This window comes from Nanorana parkeri, unplaced genomic scaffold, assembly GCF_000935625.1.
Source record: "Nanorana parkeri isolate BGI_ZX_2015 unplaced genomic scaffold, ASM93562v1 scaffold617, whole genome shotgun sequence".
Lineage (NCBI taxonomy): Eukaryota > Metazoa > Chordata > Amphibia > Anura > Dicroglossidae > Nanorana > Nanorana parkeri.
The window spans coordinates 403311-423495 of record NW_017306885.1 but is presented as its reverse complement, the minus strand read 5'-3'; the positions used below and the strand labels follow the sequence as shown (position 1 = coordinate 423495).

Below are 20185 nucleotides of genomic sequence, written 5' to 3'. Positions count from 1 at the left end.
GGCTGGATGTTCTGAGGGGGGTTTTCTTTACCAAGGAAAAGATCCTACGATCATCACATAGATATAGTGGAGGAGTGAGCGTAGTCGCCCAGGAACCGGAAGTGTGTTACTCACATGATTACTTGATGAAAATAAAGGAAAAAGTACTGGGAAGTACAGTGAATGCTCATTCACTCTGACGCCCAGAAGAAGGGACCCTGCTTTACTTCTTGCACACATAATCGAGTGCTGGTGACTTCTATTATGGACTTTATTTGTTTCCTTCTGGAGGGGGGTTACTTTTGTTCCTCATGGTCCCTGAGTGTGTTGTAAAGTAGCCACCGCTCCAAGCTCACCCCAGTGATTAACTATAATCTCGCATTTAATTTATTCATTTCTATTGAGATTGTAATCCATCACGGAATTGATCTTCGAGTGGTGGCTACTTTACAACACAAAAGAGACCATGGGGAACAAAAGTAACCACCCTCCAGAAGGAAGGACAGCGCCAGCACCAATTCAGAGATGATTTGAGGATCTACAGCCGAGTGATACACAAATAAGATACATTTTTGTTAATAGTTAAGATACTTAAAGCAATTTTTAGATTTAACTCCTGAGTTTAGTGTCACTTTAATCAGTAACAGTGCTGTCTAATCTGCTTAGGCGGTGCATTTTAGGAAGGAAATAGTATGTTTAAAGCAGCTGAATAAGTGTAATAGGAAGGTTCCACTACATTTATGTTCTTGGGGAATGTGAATATACATACTAGTCTTGAATACAAAGTTATTTTGTACCTTAAATGTTAAAGAGGTTACTAAATCACCACACACCCATCATTTTTGTAAAGTTCTCTAAAACCTGGAGTGCTGTTTTGCAAATGCAACACATAATAATAATAGCATAAGTTTACATACCCCTGACAGAATTTGTAAGAAAAGTTGGGCTGCAGCCACTTAAGGGTCGATTTTAGCTGATTTTCAACGGGTGCTGCATGTGTAGAAAAACACAAGGAAGTGGCTCATGTAACAGATCCCCCCTTAGGGCTAGTTCACACCAGCCACAGTGTGTTGCAACCCGATTTGTGCCGGAACGCACTGGATCACATTCAGGCCGTCTCACTTTGCTTCGGGGCAGGAGGGGGCGTGGTAGTGCATTGAAGTCAATGGCACCGCAGCCACACCCTCCAGCCACAATGCGATCGGCTGAACCCGAACGTGTGGCACATCAGTGCCTGCGTTCCTGTCCGGTGCAGTCAGAACAAATGCTGCATGCACTATTTTTTTCTTGACCGGACCGAAAGGCAGGCACTGATGTGCCACACGTTCGGGTTCAGCCGATCGCATTGTGGCTGGAGGGTGTGGCTGCGGTGCCATTTACTTCAATGCACTGTCACGCCCCCAAAACAAAGTGAGACAGCAGGAATGCGCTCTGCTGCACAATGTGAATCCTGTACAATGTGCTTTGCACTGAACCACACATAAAGCAGGTAAATTACTATGTGAAGTGTGAATAGGCCCTTTAAGTCCATTCTAAGATGTTTGCTTGCCCTTTTATTTTTGGATATACTTTGACATCCTAAGAAGTCTTCCCCAGCATTTCTTTTTGGATTTATTAATTTCTATACACTGGCATTGCTGGTGGTGCAAGGCAAGTGTACCAGTGGAGCTGCTGTTGCATGGCTTAGTTTATGTAGTTTGGTATACAAATAAGAATGGGATCCCATCTGTTGCAGGGGCATTGTTTACCTTTTAGTGCCACTGACTTCTACTCTGTTGCTTGGGTTTTCTTAGCTGTTTCTGTAGAAATACAGGTTCCAGCATGTCAAGCTAGCATCTCCTCTGTCTATAAAATAACTAAGGTCCTAGCATGGCCCACTGCTGTCCTCATTGTATCTGTACAGCAGCAGTATATACAGTTCTTGGATATAAAATTGTCCTTGTCAACACGCTTTATTTATTTATTAGTTTCCTAACAGGACTGTTTATTATTTAATGGAGTTAAATTCTTTAAAAGGAACAAAATGTTTTTGTTTTAGGTGTTTTGATTTGTTTTGGTAAACTTCAATTTTTTTGTGTTTGGAGATCAGTTGCATTCCTTTGCTTTCTCTGTTGCAGTTGACTTTTGGCAGTTGGGGGTTCTTTTGAATCATATGTCTAAGCCAGCAAGATGTTCTGACCATCTTTACTCCTAGTTGTTGATTAGTTTCTGATTTGAGTAGCTGGCTCAACATATGTTCAGATTAAGCAACATTCTGGTTATAGTAACTGAATACTACATATAATTTGCAAGCTACAGGGGACAGGCATTAGGGGGGCTAACTTTTAGTTGCATTCCTTGTTAGATATTTTATAATATGTGTGAATAAAGTTTCAAATAGAAATAGAAGGTACATTGTCTGCCATGTGAGACTTAAAATGTTCTTTTTTTTTCCACCAATGTGTGTTAAACAATGTCAAGGTCAAATCTGCTGAAATAAGATTATTCTCTTTTTGGATTGACTCCTCCAGTATTTCTGATTGTTTGTTGAGGGAGTGCCCATCTCCTCCGCCAGGGCCGTTACAATGATGAAATAGATGCACAATCAAAAGTATGCCTAGTTTCTTAATTCTGTGTTTTTTCCTGCCGGGTACGGGTGAAAATAGCCTTATAGTCCAGTATTAGGTCCGCTTGCTCCTAATGAGGATTTTTTTGCAGATATAAATTTGAAATATTTTTATAGCATGTGGGTAAATAAACACGTTAACTTAATAATCGGCTAACTAATCGATTTTGAAAATAATCGTTAGCTGCAGCTCTATATTTGAGTATGCCACCTTGAAAATTCATGGCTTGTAGTAAAAATCTGTTTGTTAAAATTTCAATGGTCAGTTTTTGCTACATTTCTTGTAACTTAAAAAATGCCTATGTATTGCTATTTAGAGAATTATTTAGTAAATATTTTGCAATGCAGAGCCGTGCTGCAACCGGGAAGGATCCTGACAATATTGTTGGGGATCCACCCGGCTGTCGGATTGGCAGCTGGCTCTGGTTCTCTAGAGCCAGAGCCCAGCTGTACCAGCCCCCTACCCTTTCTGTCCCTTCAGTGAGCGCTGGAGGAACAAAAAAGAGAGGGGTGAATTCCTGCAGGGACTGATGACTGACAGAGAAGAGAGAAGCTGTGAGTAGTTTGCGATTGCTCAGCTCTCAATCTATAGAGCTGGCGTATGACAGCTGCAATGTCACATGCCAGCTCTGAGTATTAGGAAGAGTATATTTTACTCTTCCGATACTCCTTTAACCGTTTCAAGACCATCGATTGTAGATAAACGGCGCTGTCCTGATGAGGTTATACCAAGATCACAGCTGCTGCAGCAGCAGCCATGATATTGTATTGTTCACATACAAGGGTTCGGGCAGTTATAGAGCTGCCCGATTGCATGCATGGAACTGGGGAGTGTGTGCCCTCTGCCACCACCAAGCATGATCTGTGCTTCATCAGCTTATTTGGGTTCCATAGGTGACAGATCAATTATGTCTCCATTAAGAGGACCTGTCACATGCTCTTTGCTATCACATATAGGGGATTTGTTAGCCACCTATGTGATAGCAACACAGTTAAGTGTAAAAATAAAAAAGCTTAAGAAATTTAGGTCGCATATAAAAAAATGAAATCACTGTTAACACTAAATTGCTGAGAGGTAAAAGTGTTCAAATTTTTGCCTACGGCAATTTTGGATATTGTAGTATTTTTTTGCCATTTCACGGGTGCATGCAGTTTTAAGGCTTGACATGTTTGGTATCTATATACCTGGCACAACCCCATCTTTTATATTTTACCAAAAAATTTATTTTAGTTCATTTTGGCCTAAAAATACCGGGTTGGTAAACATGTGCACAAATATCGTGCGAGATAAAAAATTGCAACTAGCAGTTTTGTAATCTACAGGGCCTCTGTTTTCAGAAAATATATAATTGTAGGGGGGTTTAAGCTGTCTTCTAGCCACAAATTCAGACCATCATGTGCGTGCAAAAATTAAGAAAATGCTCCAGATGGCAAGTGGTTAATTAATGGCATAAGATGGGGACCCTGCATACTTTATATGATAATGCTTCAAAAATGCATTTTTTTTCACCGCTGTTTATCCCTCAAAGGAGAATTATGGGGAGATTGAAATATTCTCATCCTCCTAATTAGAGCCGACGTGTGACACTGAAGCTGTCACACGTCGGCTCTGTTGATTGAGAACTGAGCGATCACATACCCCCAATTGCTCAATTCCTGATCCTCTTCCTACAGAGAGCAGTGACGTTCAGTCACTGCAGGGATTCCCTGATCACCTTTCCGTTCCTCCAGCACTGACGGGAGGGACAAATGGGGCAGGGGGGTGGGCGCAGCTGACTCTGCCTTTAGAGAGGCAGAGCTAGCTGTCAATCAGGTAGCGGGGTGGAGCCCAACAATATTGTCCGGATCCCGGCTGCAGTGCGGCTCTGCTCTTTCAGCATATAGTGGGCAATAGCCCACTATATGTTGAGTTTTGGGTCACAGGAGGACACTGGTATATGTCATCCTGTGACCCTATAGAGATCTATGGCAAAAAAATGTTGGTCCATAGTTCTCTTTTAAAATATCACAGGTGTCTGCACAGTGCCTCCACCTCCTCCCTCAATAGACTTAAGTGCCGATTCACACCACAAACAGTGCGTTCCAGAGTGGTCAGCCTCTGGAACGCTCTGTATCGGAACACGGCTGGCGTTCAGGGGCGTGGTGGTGCATTGAAGTCGGCGTTCGGGTGTGATCGCCCACACCTGAACGCATGGCACATCAGTGCTTGCTTTCCGGTCCAGTGTGATCTGCAAAAATAGCAGCACTTCAATGCACCGCGACAGCCCCTTCCCGCCCCTGAATGTAGGGAGCTGGCCAGGTTGTGATACAGTGCGTTCCAGGGGCTGACCGCTCTGGAGCGCACTATTTGTCGTGTGAACCGACCCTAATACAGATAGCCTGACTGTCTACGTTTAAAACTCTGCCATCAAACTCAAGTGCCTGGGGACAGTTGGATGATGCCTGGATGTCTTTTCAGCCTTTCATTTCTACGAGTGCTATTACTGTCCACATGGTCCTATTATTATACTCTATCGATCTTAACCCAAGCCAGGTTTTATCCTGCTCGTCTTAGATTTTTTTTTTTCTTATAGAACCTGGTGCTGATAGTATTCAATGGGGAGAAAAATTTAAAAGAAGTACTCCCCACATATCTTGAGCCTTAATATGATCCTGTCACTAGCTAGTAAATGTTAGAGCAGTGTAACCCTGTAAAAGAAGGAATACTCACTTTTCCGGCAAGTGTTGAGGCTTGAAATCTTCAATCTCACATTAGCTTTTATGTTGTATTTCTTGCCCCCCGCTGTGTGCTGGGGTTCCTCCGGCATACCCCTACTTCACAACAATGTCCTATAGTAATGAAGTCAGCAGGAAAAATCTCAGCATGCAGCTTAGGACATGCTGTCCCAGAAATGTTATATTACAGTGGGTCTGGATCTGATGAGAAGAAGGAAGATTTCCTGCCAGAAAGATGAATATCCCTCTTTTCTTTTTACAGGGTTATTCTGCTCTGACTATTGCCATCTAGCGACAAGGTCACTTTAACCTAACTCAATGATCCTAACACTTTACTTTCCACACAGCTCTAAAATTTAAAGTGACCCTGTAACCACTGGGTCAATTGTTTACAAAAGCATACATGCTAAAAGAAAAGTGAATATACTTGCCTTTCCGCCAGTCTGCATCTTAAGGGCAGGTTCACACCATTTTCTGGACCATATCTGGAGCGCACTGCATTGCGTTTTTGCCACGTTTTTGATGCGTTCACTTTTAGGTCTTGCTAGGGGACCTCTACAAGACCTACAGATAGCCAGGAAAAGAGCAGCACAATGCTTGCACATAAGAGACATGAACTTACCACAGTTGTTCTTTTCAGAGCAGCTCAAATGATCATAGCCAGGGACAACCTGGGCAGCAATGCCTCTCCACTTGTCCATCTTCCTATTATTGTTCTTATATTGGCCATGCCTTGGATCATACAGCTCTGGGCAGGCTTCCACAAGTTCTACAAAGAATTCGGTGTCCACTTCAGCCATCATGGTTTCTATCTTCACAAATCTCTCTCTCCACTGAAGAAGTCCAGGGGTGATGAGATCATCCAAACCAGCCATTCAGCCGTTCCGTTGCATTTTTGGGGCATTTGTGGGCCTTACGGTGCGTTCCAGACCAGACAAAATGTGACACGCAGTTGAGGCCAAGAAGAGCATAGGGATACATTAGGATGCATTTTGGGTCTGGAAACAATCTGGTCTGGAGGTGGTGTGAATGAGCCCTAAAACATTGCTACTTCTCTATTCTGCAGGTCCCGCAAGTATTCCACGCACATGGGCTGTCTCAGTCAGTTGGTTCACCTAGGCTGCTGATTGCATGAATGTTTAACTGTACAGAATGGGCTTAAATCCTCAGATTATCAAGGAAAAGAGCATTACAATCATTAAAAGTTAAGAAATACTGTATATTTTTGTAAAATTATTTGGGGCATTAGGGGGCTTAAAGGAGGGGGTGATGTAAAAAATTAGTTGGGTTCGAACTTTTGTATTGCTATTGAAAAAGCTGCTGCAAAACTCCAGTTTTTGCGTAAGCATTTAAACAGTAATATCTATATGGAATGTTGACATTATTAGACAGTTTTCTGTGGTGGGTGGGTATTAGAGACCACCACTAGAACTGGCATGTCATGTCTGTTAATCCACCCCACTTTTATTTTGGATGTCTTTGTGACTAATAATCCTCTTTCTACTCTGTCCAATCTCTGGCTTTTGTATTGTCTGTTTTCAGAACTCTGTATTAATGAGGTGCGACCAAGTCTTCACCTACAACTCATAATACTTCTGGCAGCTCTCATTCTCATTTTTTCTATTCAAATGGATTTTTTGGATGCAGCTTCTTCTTTTCTTTGGACAAACCGCCTGGTCTTTTTTTTTTGCTAATCCCAGCTGTGCCATTTAGCCTGTAACTTATTAGAAAAATAGACAGTTAAATTAATGCAAAATGCATGGTGGAGCGTAACACTGTATACTGAGACATTATCAGTACACCGAAGTGGCTTATTTATCTGAAAGTTTTATTGCTGGGATCTGCTGTTGTGGGTCCACCCAATGCCTTTGTCAATGACATGTTTATTATACCCCTTATGTGTGTGCAGTGAGAGGTTTTAAAGCAAAGGTAGACAAATGAATATGAATTCAGGAGCCAGTCTGTCCAATCCAGTAACCAGCAAGATTTTTTGGACAACATCTAGAGAAAACCTCAAAAGTTAGTCGCCAGCTTTAAATTTTAAGGAGGATTGGCTACCTTGTTGTTAAGTATTGGAACATATTATAGGTGTTACAAGATATGGCCTGAACAGATCAATAGTTGCTAACAGCCATGAATTACCTTTCCTGGCCATATCCATGGCAGCGCTGACAAATTTTTGTTAGCATTCTCGACTGGACGTCAGGGCTGCAGTGAATGACCACTTCGGTAGAAGTGTTTTGCTCTCTCGACTTGGAGTCGAGTGATACATTTATTTTTCGCATTCAATTATGTTTGTCTATGGATTTTGTTCCCACCCTTACTTCTGCTTGGGTAATCCCCATTTGTCAGCGCTGCCATGGATATGGCCAGGAAAACGGAAAATTTAATCATACTTACCGTAATTTTCTTTTCCTGGTTATACTCCATGGCAGCGCTGGGCTCCCACCCTATGGAGTTTTTAGCTTGTTACTAGACTGGGGAAGTCAGCAGGAGGAGGGGCTTTTATAGAGAGGGTTAGGCCTTGTTTAACCCTTTTGGTTCCTGTCAGCTAGGGTAATTGGATCTAAACCCATTTGTCAGCGCTGCCATGGAGTATAACCAGGAAAAGAAAATTACGGTAAGTATGATTAAATTTTCCGTTTTACCTGTTTGGAAACAAGGAGGTGGAGCCTCAGCAGGAATATGAAACTCCAGTTTTGTTGAGAAAAAAAAAATCCTACTAGGTTAGCTGTAGGTTGGCAAACTATATTGCAGATCTTACTTGCCTCTGTTCTTTAGCAATTGAGATGAGCTATGTCATGGGCAGCACAGTGGCGTAGTGGTTAGCGCTTCTGCCTTGCACCACTGGGTGTCCTTGGTTCGAATCCCAGCCAGGTCACTATCTGCAAGGAGTTTGCATGTTCTCCTTGTGCTTGCGTGGATTTCCTCCAGGTACTCCGGTTTCCTCCCACACTCCAAAGACATGCTGGTAGGTTAATTGGCTCCTCTCTAAGTTGACCCTCTATGTATGCATGTGAGATAGGGACCTTAGATTGTAAGCTCCTTGAGGGTAGGGACTGATGTGAATGTGCACTATGTAAAGTGCTGCGTAAATTGGCAGCGCTGTATAAATACCTGTAATAAATAAATGTCAGTATTCTTGCTGAAAATGAGCGCTGGAGGGTTTGCCTACTGTAATCAGATTATCAATTCTTTTGTTGTATTCAGAACATTGCAGCTGCCCAGTATCTTGTTAGGTGTGAAGCATCTGTGAACTGCAGAATACATTGCTTAGGTTGCATCTTGGTCATGTTGTACCTTGGCCTCTGTGCAGATCATTGAAAAAGCAGTGAGCTGATTACAAGAGCAGGTGGATGAGAAGTTTTTTTAAATTCCCAAATACAATGGGAGAATTTATCAAAACTGGAGCAGACAGAATCTGGAGCAGTTTCCCATGGCAACCCACTGAGCTTCTATCTTTGATTTTCAAAGCTTAACTGAACAAACTGAAGAGAGAAGCTAATTGGTTGATATGGGTAACTGCTCCAAATTCTGTCTGCTCCAGTTTTACATATTCCCCCCAATGTGTGCCAGAAAGAAAATTTAGATTTTTTGGCAGTTGTGTGAGAGCTTTCCTCACCACTGCCAGCTGAATAAGAGGGCATGCTAAACTGCAAAATTATTCATGTAACCGTTATATAAATCATTTGTTTATTGAATGGAATTTAATGTAAAAGTATGAGCAAAGCAAAAAACAAAACCAACAAGATTTTGTTCTTACTGTAATTAAACAGAGTCCCTGCGGCAAAAGTCGCCGGGAGTCTGTTTAAACAGCCCCGATGCTGGCGACGTACACTGTACGTGGTCAGTCACGAAGGGGTTAAAAAAAAATCCATTGAGGCACATAGTTCTAAAGAATTCTGAGCTGTAGGGTTATGCAGCTGACGCTAGGAGAATTGGACACTAGGCAGAAAAATTAAAAGCCTTCTACTTTAAGGACATAACCCCTTCAACCTCACACCTGGGGTGGGAGCTGTGTCCCTCAATGAACTTTGAGAAATGGATTTTACGGTAAGAACAAAATCCTATTTTCACTTTTGTCAACATTTTATGAAAACAGAAATAAAAAAAAAATGCTAGTTGCTATTTTTTTAATGTTGCATGGTATTTGCGTAAATGTTTACCAAACCAGTATTTTTAGAATAAAATACACTAAAATGAAATTTAGTGCACAGAAACAGAATACCCAATTTTTTGGTAAAGTATAAAAGATGGGGTCACGTTGGGTAAATAAATACCAAACAGGTCAAGCCTTAATATTGCGTTCGCCTGTGAAGCCGATACCAGATAGGGTGCGACAGGTCCTCTTTATGGGGACATCAGGGGTCTTTCAGACCCCTAATGTCACCAAGAGGCCCCAAAGAAGCTGAGGAAGCAGAGATTTGCATCCCCAGCTTCTTCTCCTGGCTCTAAGAGCCGGAGATTGTAAACAGTGACACCGGACGTGACATAATACACATCACTTCCGAGTCCTATGATTGGAGGAGAGCTCAGTGACTGGAAGCTGCTGATCTCAATCGTTGCCGGGAGACCCACTGTGTCGGTCCTGGCCCCGCACGTAGGACAGCGGAGCACGGGGAAGCTGGCAGAGGGGATGGAGGCAGCACGATCCGCTGATCACTACAAACGATCCGGTGGCTGTATAGATGCTGGATTGCTTGTACCTGAACAGCTATTGCCTGCTGTTTAAAATGACACCAAAAACACTGGTGGCGTCGGATGGACCGAGACATAATGTCCCAGAGGTGTTCTATTGGATTCAGGTCAGGCGAGCGTGTGGGCCATTCAATGGTATCAAATCCTTCATCCTCAAGGAACTGGCTGCATACTCTCGCCACATGAGGCCAGGCATTGTCGTGCACCAGGGAATTGTCGAGGAACCAAGGACCCACAGCAGCAGCGTAGGGTCTGACAATGGGTCCAAGGATTTCATCCCGATACCTAATGGCAGTCAGGGTGCCATTGTCTAGCCTGTAGAGGTCTGCATCCCTCCATGGATATGCCTCCCCAGACCATCACTGACCCACCACCAAAACCGCTCATGCTGAACAATGTTACAGGCAGCATAACGTTCTCCATGGCTTCTCCAGACCCTTTCACGTCTGTCACATGTGCTCAGGGTGGACCTGCTCTCAACTGTGAAAAACACAGGGCGCCAGTGGCGGACCTGCCAATTCTGGTGTTAAATGCCATATGCCAAACGACCTCCACGTGGCCCGGCAGTGAGCACAGGGCCCCCTGGAGGATGTCCGGCTCTCCGGCAACCCTCATGAAGTCTGTTTCTGATTGTTTGGTCAGAGACATTCACACCAGTGGCCTGCTGGAGGTCATTTTGTAGGGCTCTGGCAGTGCTCATCCTGTTCCTCCTTGCACAAAGGAGACGATACCAGTCCTGCTGATGGGTTTAAGGACCTTCTACAGCCCTGTACAGCTCTCCTAGAGTAACTTCCCGTGTCCTGGAATCTCCTCCATGCTCTTGAGACCATGCTGGGAGACACAGCAAACCTTCTGGCAATGGCACGTATTGATGTGCCACCCTGGAGGTGTTGGCATGCCTGTGCAACTTCTATAGGGTCCAGGTATCGCCTCATGCTACTAGTAGTGACACTGACTCTAGCCAAATGCAAAACTAGTGAAAAACAGTCAGAAAAGATGAGTAGGGAAAACAATGTCAGTGGCCTCCACCTGTAAAACCATTCCTGCTTTGGAGCTTATTGTTGCCCATCGAGTGCACCTGTTGTTAATTTTATTAACACCAAAGCACCTGATCAGTATCCCAGGAGTTTCATTGACTTGATGCTATACACTGATTGAAAAGTGTTCCTTTAATTGTTTTGAGCAGTGTGTGTGTATGTGTATGTGTATATATATATATATATATATATATATATATATATATATATGTGTATGTGTATATACACACCCACCACACACTGATCATACTGTATATATTGGACTACTTTGTAAGTTCCTCTCACCCCATATTATCATGCTCCTAATTACCTCTCTCTAGGTCTGATGCATTTCCATTGGTGCTTTCATTCTCATTTCCATAGTTCTTCTTTAATTCATCCCCTTCCTTTTCCCCCTTAACTGGTGGGTATTATATCGTGATTTTTGTTTGTAACACTCCATTTCTGTATTTTATTTTAAATTAAAGATGTTTTTTTTTTTTTTCATCTTTTAATCGAAAAAGTAATCAGCCAACTAGTCGATTATGAAAATAGACGTTAGTTGCAGCCCTAAAGTAATTCATCTTTCAGGCAGCCTGTGTCTTAAAAAATGTGCTGAGTAGCAAATCTCTGGCCATTGCAGATATCTGACACTTTCTGTTGTAGTAAATACCTGCTGTGCACTGTGGTTCCTTTTGGGTCATTCGTCCTGTAAAGGCATAGGAGCCATAGGGGGGAAGCAGGTAATTGACACACGTGTCACTACTGGGGGTCCCTGGTTCGAATCCCGGCCAGGTCGCTATCTGCAAAGAGTTTGCATGTTCCCCTTGTGCTTGCGTGGGTTTCCTCCGGGTACTCTGGTTTCCTCCCACACTCCAAAGACATGCTGCAAGGTTAATTGGTTCCTGTGCAAATTGGCCCTTGTATGTCTGCATGTGAGATATGGAACTGAGATTGTAAGCTCCTTGAGGGCAGGGACTGATGTGAATGTGCACGATGGCAAGGGATCTGCTATGCAGCAAATTTTTAGAACATAGAAAGCCAGATCTCTCTAGCTTCTGCAAGTGTTGCGTGAACCCCATCTTTAACGTACCAGGTAGTTATGGTATGTGCTCCGCATATCTGTATATGTTACCGCTCCAAGCTTGCTCCTGTGATGGACTACAATCTCAATACAAACTAGTAGTCCCATCACTGGAGCCATTTTTAATTTTTTTTTTATTGTTTATCCGATTAACCGATTAATCGAACTTAATAATCGGCTAACTAATCGATTTTGAAAATAATCGTTAGCTGCAGCTCTATATGTTAGTATATAATTCTGGAAATGTAAAACATTCATAAATGTCAAACATATACACGCATAATCATTATTACATTTCTGAACGGATTTAATGTTCAGAATAATAAAATGGTAAATAGAAACTCCTGAAGTTTATACAGGGGATGGATCCAGTTGGCATTTAAATGATGTATTTCTTTTATAAAACAGATTGTACATTTTATTAGGTCTAAAAAATGTTCTTAACTGAGCTTTAGTGTCTGAACAATTCAGGAGAATTACGTTTTGTGATGTTTCTTTGAGGAGAGCATAAAGTAAATGGTCCCATCTGTGTACTGTGTTTTGTCCTTTGGCAAAATGAAATGCTAACTCTTGGCTAACTCTGTAGGGGAGGCCTAGCTGAAAGGCTCAGTCGTCTGCAGAACAGAGAAAGATCTGCCATTACATTTTGGAGGCATCAATCTGGATCTGATTGCAGAATACCTTTAGGTAAGATTTATATGTGAATGTGTAGAATGTGTTAGAGATTTATTTAGTTAAAGGTTAGTCATAGACTTCTTTTCCTCTCATATTTTTAATTTCTGTGTGGGTAGGTAAAGGAGTCCACATAGTTTAGGTGTAACACATATGCATTAGCAACATCTTCAATTACCTTTTGAACCGATATTTATCAAACTATAGAGACCTTAATTGGACACAAGCTACTGTTTTCAATAGTCATGTCACTAAAAGTTGTCCTTGGATCCTGACACAGGCAGTGAAGGCCACCTTGTGTTGAGCTCATACAGAATGTAATAAGAGGCACTTTACAGGAAGTTGTATCACTGGCTTATCAAAGAGAAAACCGTGTTTGGATAATGCTTTCTGATCCATCCACTATAAATCTCTAAAAGGTCTCAACCCGCAGTTTCTAGGGGGACCTGGATGCCTGAATGGTGCCTCACTTGGCAGTTCTCATTTCCAAAACTATCACTCCTCACTATATTTTCTAAAACTTTTTCTGTTGGAGAAATAATTACCGCAGAGAAAGAACAACAAAGCTCCCTATGGGTTTAGAAAAACATAGAAGTGCCACTGTTATTTTAATATTGTGTTTAATGAATGTAAATACATTGCAATATGATTTACCAGGTTGTTACAAAAAATGGGTCTTGCATTCGTTGCTTAGTTGACTGGTAATATATTTAAAAATTGCTCCAATAATTGGGACTCTGAGCTGTTTATCTGTGTTTCTGTTTAAGGAAGGAGCACACAAATCTTATGCTAGGTTTAATTTTTAACAGCACATCCCATTATTCCATGAATGTCTTTCACTCATTTAAAAAAACCATTGTAAGAAATATTAGCCGACAATGCTGTTTGACCTGCTGTCTTTAACTTTAAAGCTTAATGCCTGCCAATTTCTCTTTCTTTCTATTTTTTTCTTTAGATAGTGAAGGAAAGGTTTACATTTTCTGTTGCGATTTAGCATCCAACTGTGACCCCATTGGGAAGATTTTCACTCAATTCCTGTCCCTGTGGTGCCCATACAAAATAAATAAATACATCATCAGTGGTTCTGACCATTCTTTACTCTTCAAAAAAATGTGTTTGTTTCCCTGTTGGAGAGACTTCTGATCGCTTTCTGTCCCAACAGTAAATTTGGAGAAATCTCCCTAATAGGGAAACAGAGGGCAAAAAGACTTGACAGATGTTCCAACCCTTTCCCACTCTATCCAAAACATGTAGCTCAGTGGTTTAAAGCAAGAGGATCATGTTTGTCTCGTGATAGGATAGATGCAAATTGAATAAATGTGATGAGGTTTGGTATGGTCATATACAACTAGAACTCTGCTGAGTTCCAAGATGCAGGGTTTTTTTTGTCATAATTTTGCATGCTTCACAGTCCCCTTTTCTTTGTTGTTTGAAGGAGATAAATCAGGGACACTTCTTGTAAAGTTGATTGATGTTCATGAGGAGTGTGCAATATGGATTGCAGCCTGTCAGCAATTAACAGACATCGGGACCATAGACAACCCCCCCATAAATCACTGTAAAGTTGCAACAAAGCTCAAGGTTCTGTTCTCTCGGCAAACAGCAGACAAGCTAAAACCAAAGGCGAATGATATCATCTATATCTACCCACCCTGGTGAGTGACCCACATACATTTCTTGCAGATAAGTACAGTATAATACAGGTACTTTTATGGTACAGATTTTATTGATGTGACATTTTATCCTATATTCTTTTCTCCAGTATTCCAGCAATGATATTATACAGCCTCTTAATATTTTTTGTTCTTCAAAATATTTGATACAAACCTTCGAAAACTTGGTTTCCATATACAAGTTAGGGATTTTAAAAATTGTAAATTTTCTGGGAAAGCAGAGATTCACTTCCTCGGCTTCTTTGGGGTCCCTAAGTGACATTAGCGGTCTGAAAGACCCCTGGTGTCACCATAAAGAGGACCTGTCACACCCTTTTAGCTATTACATAGGGCTTTTGGTAGCCCCCTATGTGATCGCAATAAGGTTAGTGTAAAAAAAAAAAAAAAGTGATTACAAATAAAGTAACATATACAAAAAATATGTTTAAAGTCCCCCGCCCCCACGTGCTTGCACATACATATGCAAACACGCGTTGGTGCGCCTACGTGCAAAAACTAAAATTGCTCTACACATGTTACATATCGCCGCGAACGTCGGAGTGAGACCAATAATTTTGGGGCCATCACTGTTAACACTAATCTGATGAGCGGTAAAAGCTTTTAAAGTGTCTCGGAAATTTGTGGTATTGTCATTTTTTGCGGCATCACGGGCGAACACAATTTTAAGGCTTGACAAGTTTGGTATCTATTTCCCCGGCGTGACCACATCTTTTATATTTTACCAAAAAAAGGGTATTATATTCTGTTACTGTGTATTAAATTTAATTTTAGTGTATTTTAGCCTAAAAATACTGGTTTGATTAACAACTGCGCAAATACCGTGCAACATAAAAATTGCAACCAGCATTTTTTTTATTTTACAGTGTCTCTGCTTTCAGAAAATATATCATTGTTTGGGGGTTTGAAGCTGTTTTCTAGCCAAAAAAATCATATTTTATCATTTGTGTGTAAATAGTAAGAAATTGCTCCGGTCAGCAAGTGGTTAAGGACTTACCTTATGTGATGCCTCTTGATCCAAACAGCTTCTTCCTTCCACTCATATTCCAAAGTCCCTCCAGCGCTGGTGCCGGTCTCTGATCCAGCGCAGACTCCTCGGGTCCCACGGAGTCTGTCGTCGTGTGTGCGTGCTCCTGGCTGCATCCATTCAGTGTCAGCGGTGCTCTCCTCCTCCCCCCTCCGACGATCTGTACTGCGCATGCGCCCACCCACACTTCCTCCTTCACAGCGTTCGGGAGCCAGGACTGCGGCGCTGACACTGGCAAGTTTGTTGGTGTTGTCCAACTTATTATTTTTTTATGTTAGGGCATATATCTACTGCTTACTAGCAGTAGATATATTGCAAAAAAGATTTTAATTCTACTTTAGGAAAATGATAGCTGTCATCTGAACAGATGTGCCTATTTGGATATCCCTTCTTCTTATGTTCTGGAATAAACTTTAAAACTGGAATTCCTTTCAATTTCTGTGCTGGTGATGTTGGCAATGAAGACAAACAAAAAGAATGGATATCCCCAGCTGGTATACAATCCGTATTAAAAGCACTTTCCCACTCTTTGTACAACTATACAAAACATTTGACTGGAGTTCTACTTTAAACAAAGGATATTCTTATACGTTTAATGTGTTTATTGAATATGTTTCACAATGTTTAGAGTCTCTTATGATTGACTGGCAGTTTAGTATGTAATTTGTGAGGCCAGCAAGCGTTTGTAGTAATTCATATAGGTGGTTGAAGAAGATGAACATTATGTTGGGGTTGGGAGTGCATTTGGTCCTATGTTCTAATTTTAGATTTTGTTAATATGTATTAAAATGCAGATGTGACTTTTTTGGTATTTGTATGGTTAATATTCTTCCACCTTTTTGAAAGCTAGTAAAACGTCAAGTACAACTGAAGGCTCCTGTATGACAGTCTACACAAGTCACAAATCCAGGTACTATGTGATGCTCAAATCACATAAAGTAAACAAAACACTTCTTTTACTTTCCCTGACTGAACCAAATCCTCCTTCATTTGTGTCTCACATGCTTCCTCTCCCAGACACTACAGCTCACAGTGGGAAGGTTTTACCAACAGAGACAATGCTCTCAGTCCAGAAAGATGTGGGCAGGAATAGGTGTGACCAGGTGCTGATTGACAAGCCACAGGCTTGAGAATCAGCAGCAACAATACTGATAGCATTACCCCTGCAACTTGTTTTCATCACGCTGTAGTGTAAGCAGGCAGAGCCTATATGAAAGTGGCGACTACTCTGAATTCAACAGCAGTGCAGCTTTGTTTCCACACCATCACAGGAAGCTGCATTGAGTGAACTTCACTGGCAAGCTCAACAGGTAATTTCAGGGGAAGAAAACTGTAAGTAACTTACAAATTAACTGCTACAGCACATTTCTTTTTGTAAATGGGAGACCCTAGTTGCACTTTAAGAGCGGAAATAATCTATTGCCTATATTGCTGCATTCATGTTGACACCAAACAAACTGGTAATCATTAGCATACTGTACCTGCATTTCAACACCTTTTGAAATGTTACGTTCTTGAGGTCTGTTGTCTGAGTAGGATATCATTTTCTGTGTATTTATGATAATTCTATAGGTATTGGAGTTTTTAAAAGATTAGAGGAAAGTTAAAAGTGGGGTTGTCCATAGCATATGTTTGGCTTTGCACTAGAGTACACATCAACTAAGAAATGGTTTGGGATTTAAGGTGATGCTAGGCAGTGCTATGTAAACCAAAACAATAAATAGAATACAGTTTAGTGGAGCTCAGGGCAGCTGATCCTGCAGCATTTCAGTTTTTTTCCATAAACAAGTCATCCTGATGGTGATCCCTTGTTTTTGTTTGTGTGCTCTTCTCTGGGGAAATAAAGCACAATAGGGTTTTATTTGAATTTAATATGAAAATGCATTAAAAATTACATTTTGTGCCATATTAAATAATACAATTGTTGATTTCTGGGTTTTTTTATGACTCGAGTTTGTCCTGGCCTGAGTCTAATACAATACTTTTGTTCTGGCACTTAAGCAGTAATAAATTAGTGTGTCCCCTAAATGTCAAGCACAAAGTATGCACTTGGCTTAAGCATCAGAAGACAGTGAAGAGGATGCATTGGTGAGAGGGAAAAAGAGGAGACGTTTAACATCTGCTAGAAGCATTCCTTTATTTTTATTTCCATTATATCTGGTTAGTGCTATAGCACACAAATGCCCATGAGTTGCTTTCTTTGGTAGGTATTCTAGTAAAGTGTTTATTTACCAAAATTACTTCTGTTTAGCCAAAGTCTACAGATTGTATTCATCACAATGTGGGTAACGTGGTCAGCAGGGCAGACTACACTTCTTTTTTTTGTTTACAGATTGGAGATTTGTCTGGGAGATTTCTCAACATTCCTATATCAAAGCTTAAAAGAGAACTATGGGGTAAACTTTTTATTACAAGGTTCACGAAAGGACATTTACTAACCTCCTCCCGTGACGCAAAGCTCAGTACATAGCGAGCTACAGCTCGCTATATACTGAGAGCCGCAGCTGGGACGGATCCCGACAATACTGTCGAGATCCACCAAGCTAGCTGATTGACAGTGGGCTCTGCCTATCTAGAGGCAGAGCCAGCTGTGCCCGCCCCCTCCCCCGTCCAGTCAGCACCCCCGCCCCCTCCTCCAGTCAGTGCTGGAGGATCAGAGAGGGGGAATCCCTGCGGGGAGCGGTGACTGACAGTCAACGCTCTCTGCAGGGAGATGATCGGAAAGTGAGCAAGCGACGGTATGTGTTTGCTCACTTCCCGATCAATAGAGCCGATGTGTGACAGTTTCATTGTCACACGTCGGCTCTAACTATGAGGATGAGTGAACATCACTCACCTCATAGTTCTACTTTAAAGCAGAACTACAGCCATTGTAATCTTTTAACAGTGTGGCTCCCCCTGCTTTGCCTCCCAGAGTACCTATTTGTCTTCATTAGAGATTATAATGCTGGAAGGCTGCCAAGTCACTGCTGATAGAAAAACTTCTAAGCGCTGAGAATTTGAGGATGAATTCCTTAGTGTCTGCAGCTGCAAAGGTTAGTGAGGGCTTATTTTGAAGCATATTTACTTATTTAGAATACAAAAAATACTTGATTATCCAAATCCTGGACACAGAATCATAAGTAAAGAGTTCATTTCACAGTGCTATTGCTTTGTTGATGTGGTGGATTGAATCCCATATACCATACCTGTGTTTTCCATATACATGGTTAGAGACAGTGAAAGAGCTCCACTATGGCACATGCACAAATCCAGCTATAAAATGTGCTTCTCACTAAAATCACAACCTAATACAAAGTAGTCATATTCAATTATTCACTATGTATAATTACTTGATCACTAACTCGACTATCTAGGTTTAAAAAAAACCCATATGAATGCATAATGTTTTTCAGAGCAAAATAATATTCATCAGAATTTAGAAATGTTCTAAAAATGGCAAAATATATCAAGTTTTACTACAAGATAATCCAACATTGTGAAGGGAATCTTAAAACAGATATATATCAGTGTACTGTTTTCCCAAGTATTGGCTACTTGTCTGACTGTTCAGCTTCAGGTGAATCTGATTCCAGTAACCTGTGATATCTCTCAAATAGGACCAATGGCTGATGCATTTTGCACTTTTTAATGTTAGTTTATCAGAGTGTGTTCATTGAGTGTTTTTGTTGGGTGTTTCATCTTTGAAGCTGGTTATAGCAAATTATGTATAGTGAATATTCTTAGAAAATGTTATAGTGCCATTGTAACCATGATGTTGACCTAGACTAGTGTCTTTTGCTTACAAACCGAAAGCTGCATCTCAGTCCCTGTTACATATTGTGAGACACTGATGGGCAGGATTGTGGTGTGTGTGTGGTTTAAGGCTGATGTGGAGAAAGCAAACTTTTTGTTTCCTCATAATCTTAAAGGAGAAACATTCGGAGACTAAAACATTCTCTTCCAAATACTTACAGCCAACGTGGGACAATTCAGCTGTCACACATTGGCTCTATACTGAGAGCTGAGCGATAATGTAACTTCTTGTCGCTCAGCTCACGGTTTCCTCTCTGCAGAGAGGAAGGACTGTCAGTCATCGCACCTTGCAGAGATTACCTCCTCCCCTCACTGGAGGGACAGACAGGGAAGGAGGTCCACATCTTATCTGGTAGCTAGACCTACATATTAGTTTCTGCTGTCCACAGGCCTTTTTATATGTGAGCTGACTGATTCTCAGGGCAGTCTAGCTTTGCTGACAGAACACTAAGAAAGGTAAAAGTGTTACCTGTTTGTGTTGGGGAACCTGATAGTGGGCACCCTTCTAGTCAGAAACTGACCTGAGTTTAGTTAGTTAGTTTAGTTTAGTTAGCAGATATTTTGTTAGTTTCATGCCATAGACTTACCATACAAAGCCCTCCTGCATTGAAACTGTGTTCGCTTGATGCCTTGCTGAATAAAACTGCAGGAGTAAACCTGCTTAGACTGCTCCTGGGTGTTCCTGTTTTACCAATGCCAATAGCGGTTGGAAACGACCCCCTTACAACATATACAAGCTTGCATTCACCTCTATAGTGAACACAGGCTGTAATGCTCACTAGAATGAGACAGTGCTGTATAGCATATTAACAGGCACATTCTGCATATCTGTGTTTCTGTGTTCTTGCAGATATACTGCATATTGCAGTTTTGGTCTGTGCTCCATGAGGATTTTACCCCGTGGTTTACCATGTAGCCAAATGT

At 41.4% G+C, this 20185-nt stretch overlaps 1 protein-coding gene across 1 annotated transcript in view; it reads left to right on the top strand.

Annotated features, from left to right (window-relative positions):
• The window catches only part of SPIDR (scaffolding protein involved in DNA repair), a 363404-nt gene that overhangs the window by 101420 nt on the left and 241799 nt on the right, over positions 1-20185 (top strand). The window contains exons 7-8 of the mRNA XM_018562962.1: positions 12684-12784; positions 14205-14424. Of these exons, the coding sequence (XP_018418464.1) occupies positions 12684-12784; positions 14205-14424 (321 nt within the window). The remainder of the gene's footprint in view (positions 1-12683; positions 12785-14204; positions 14425-20185) is intronic.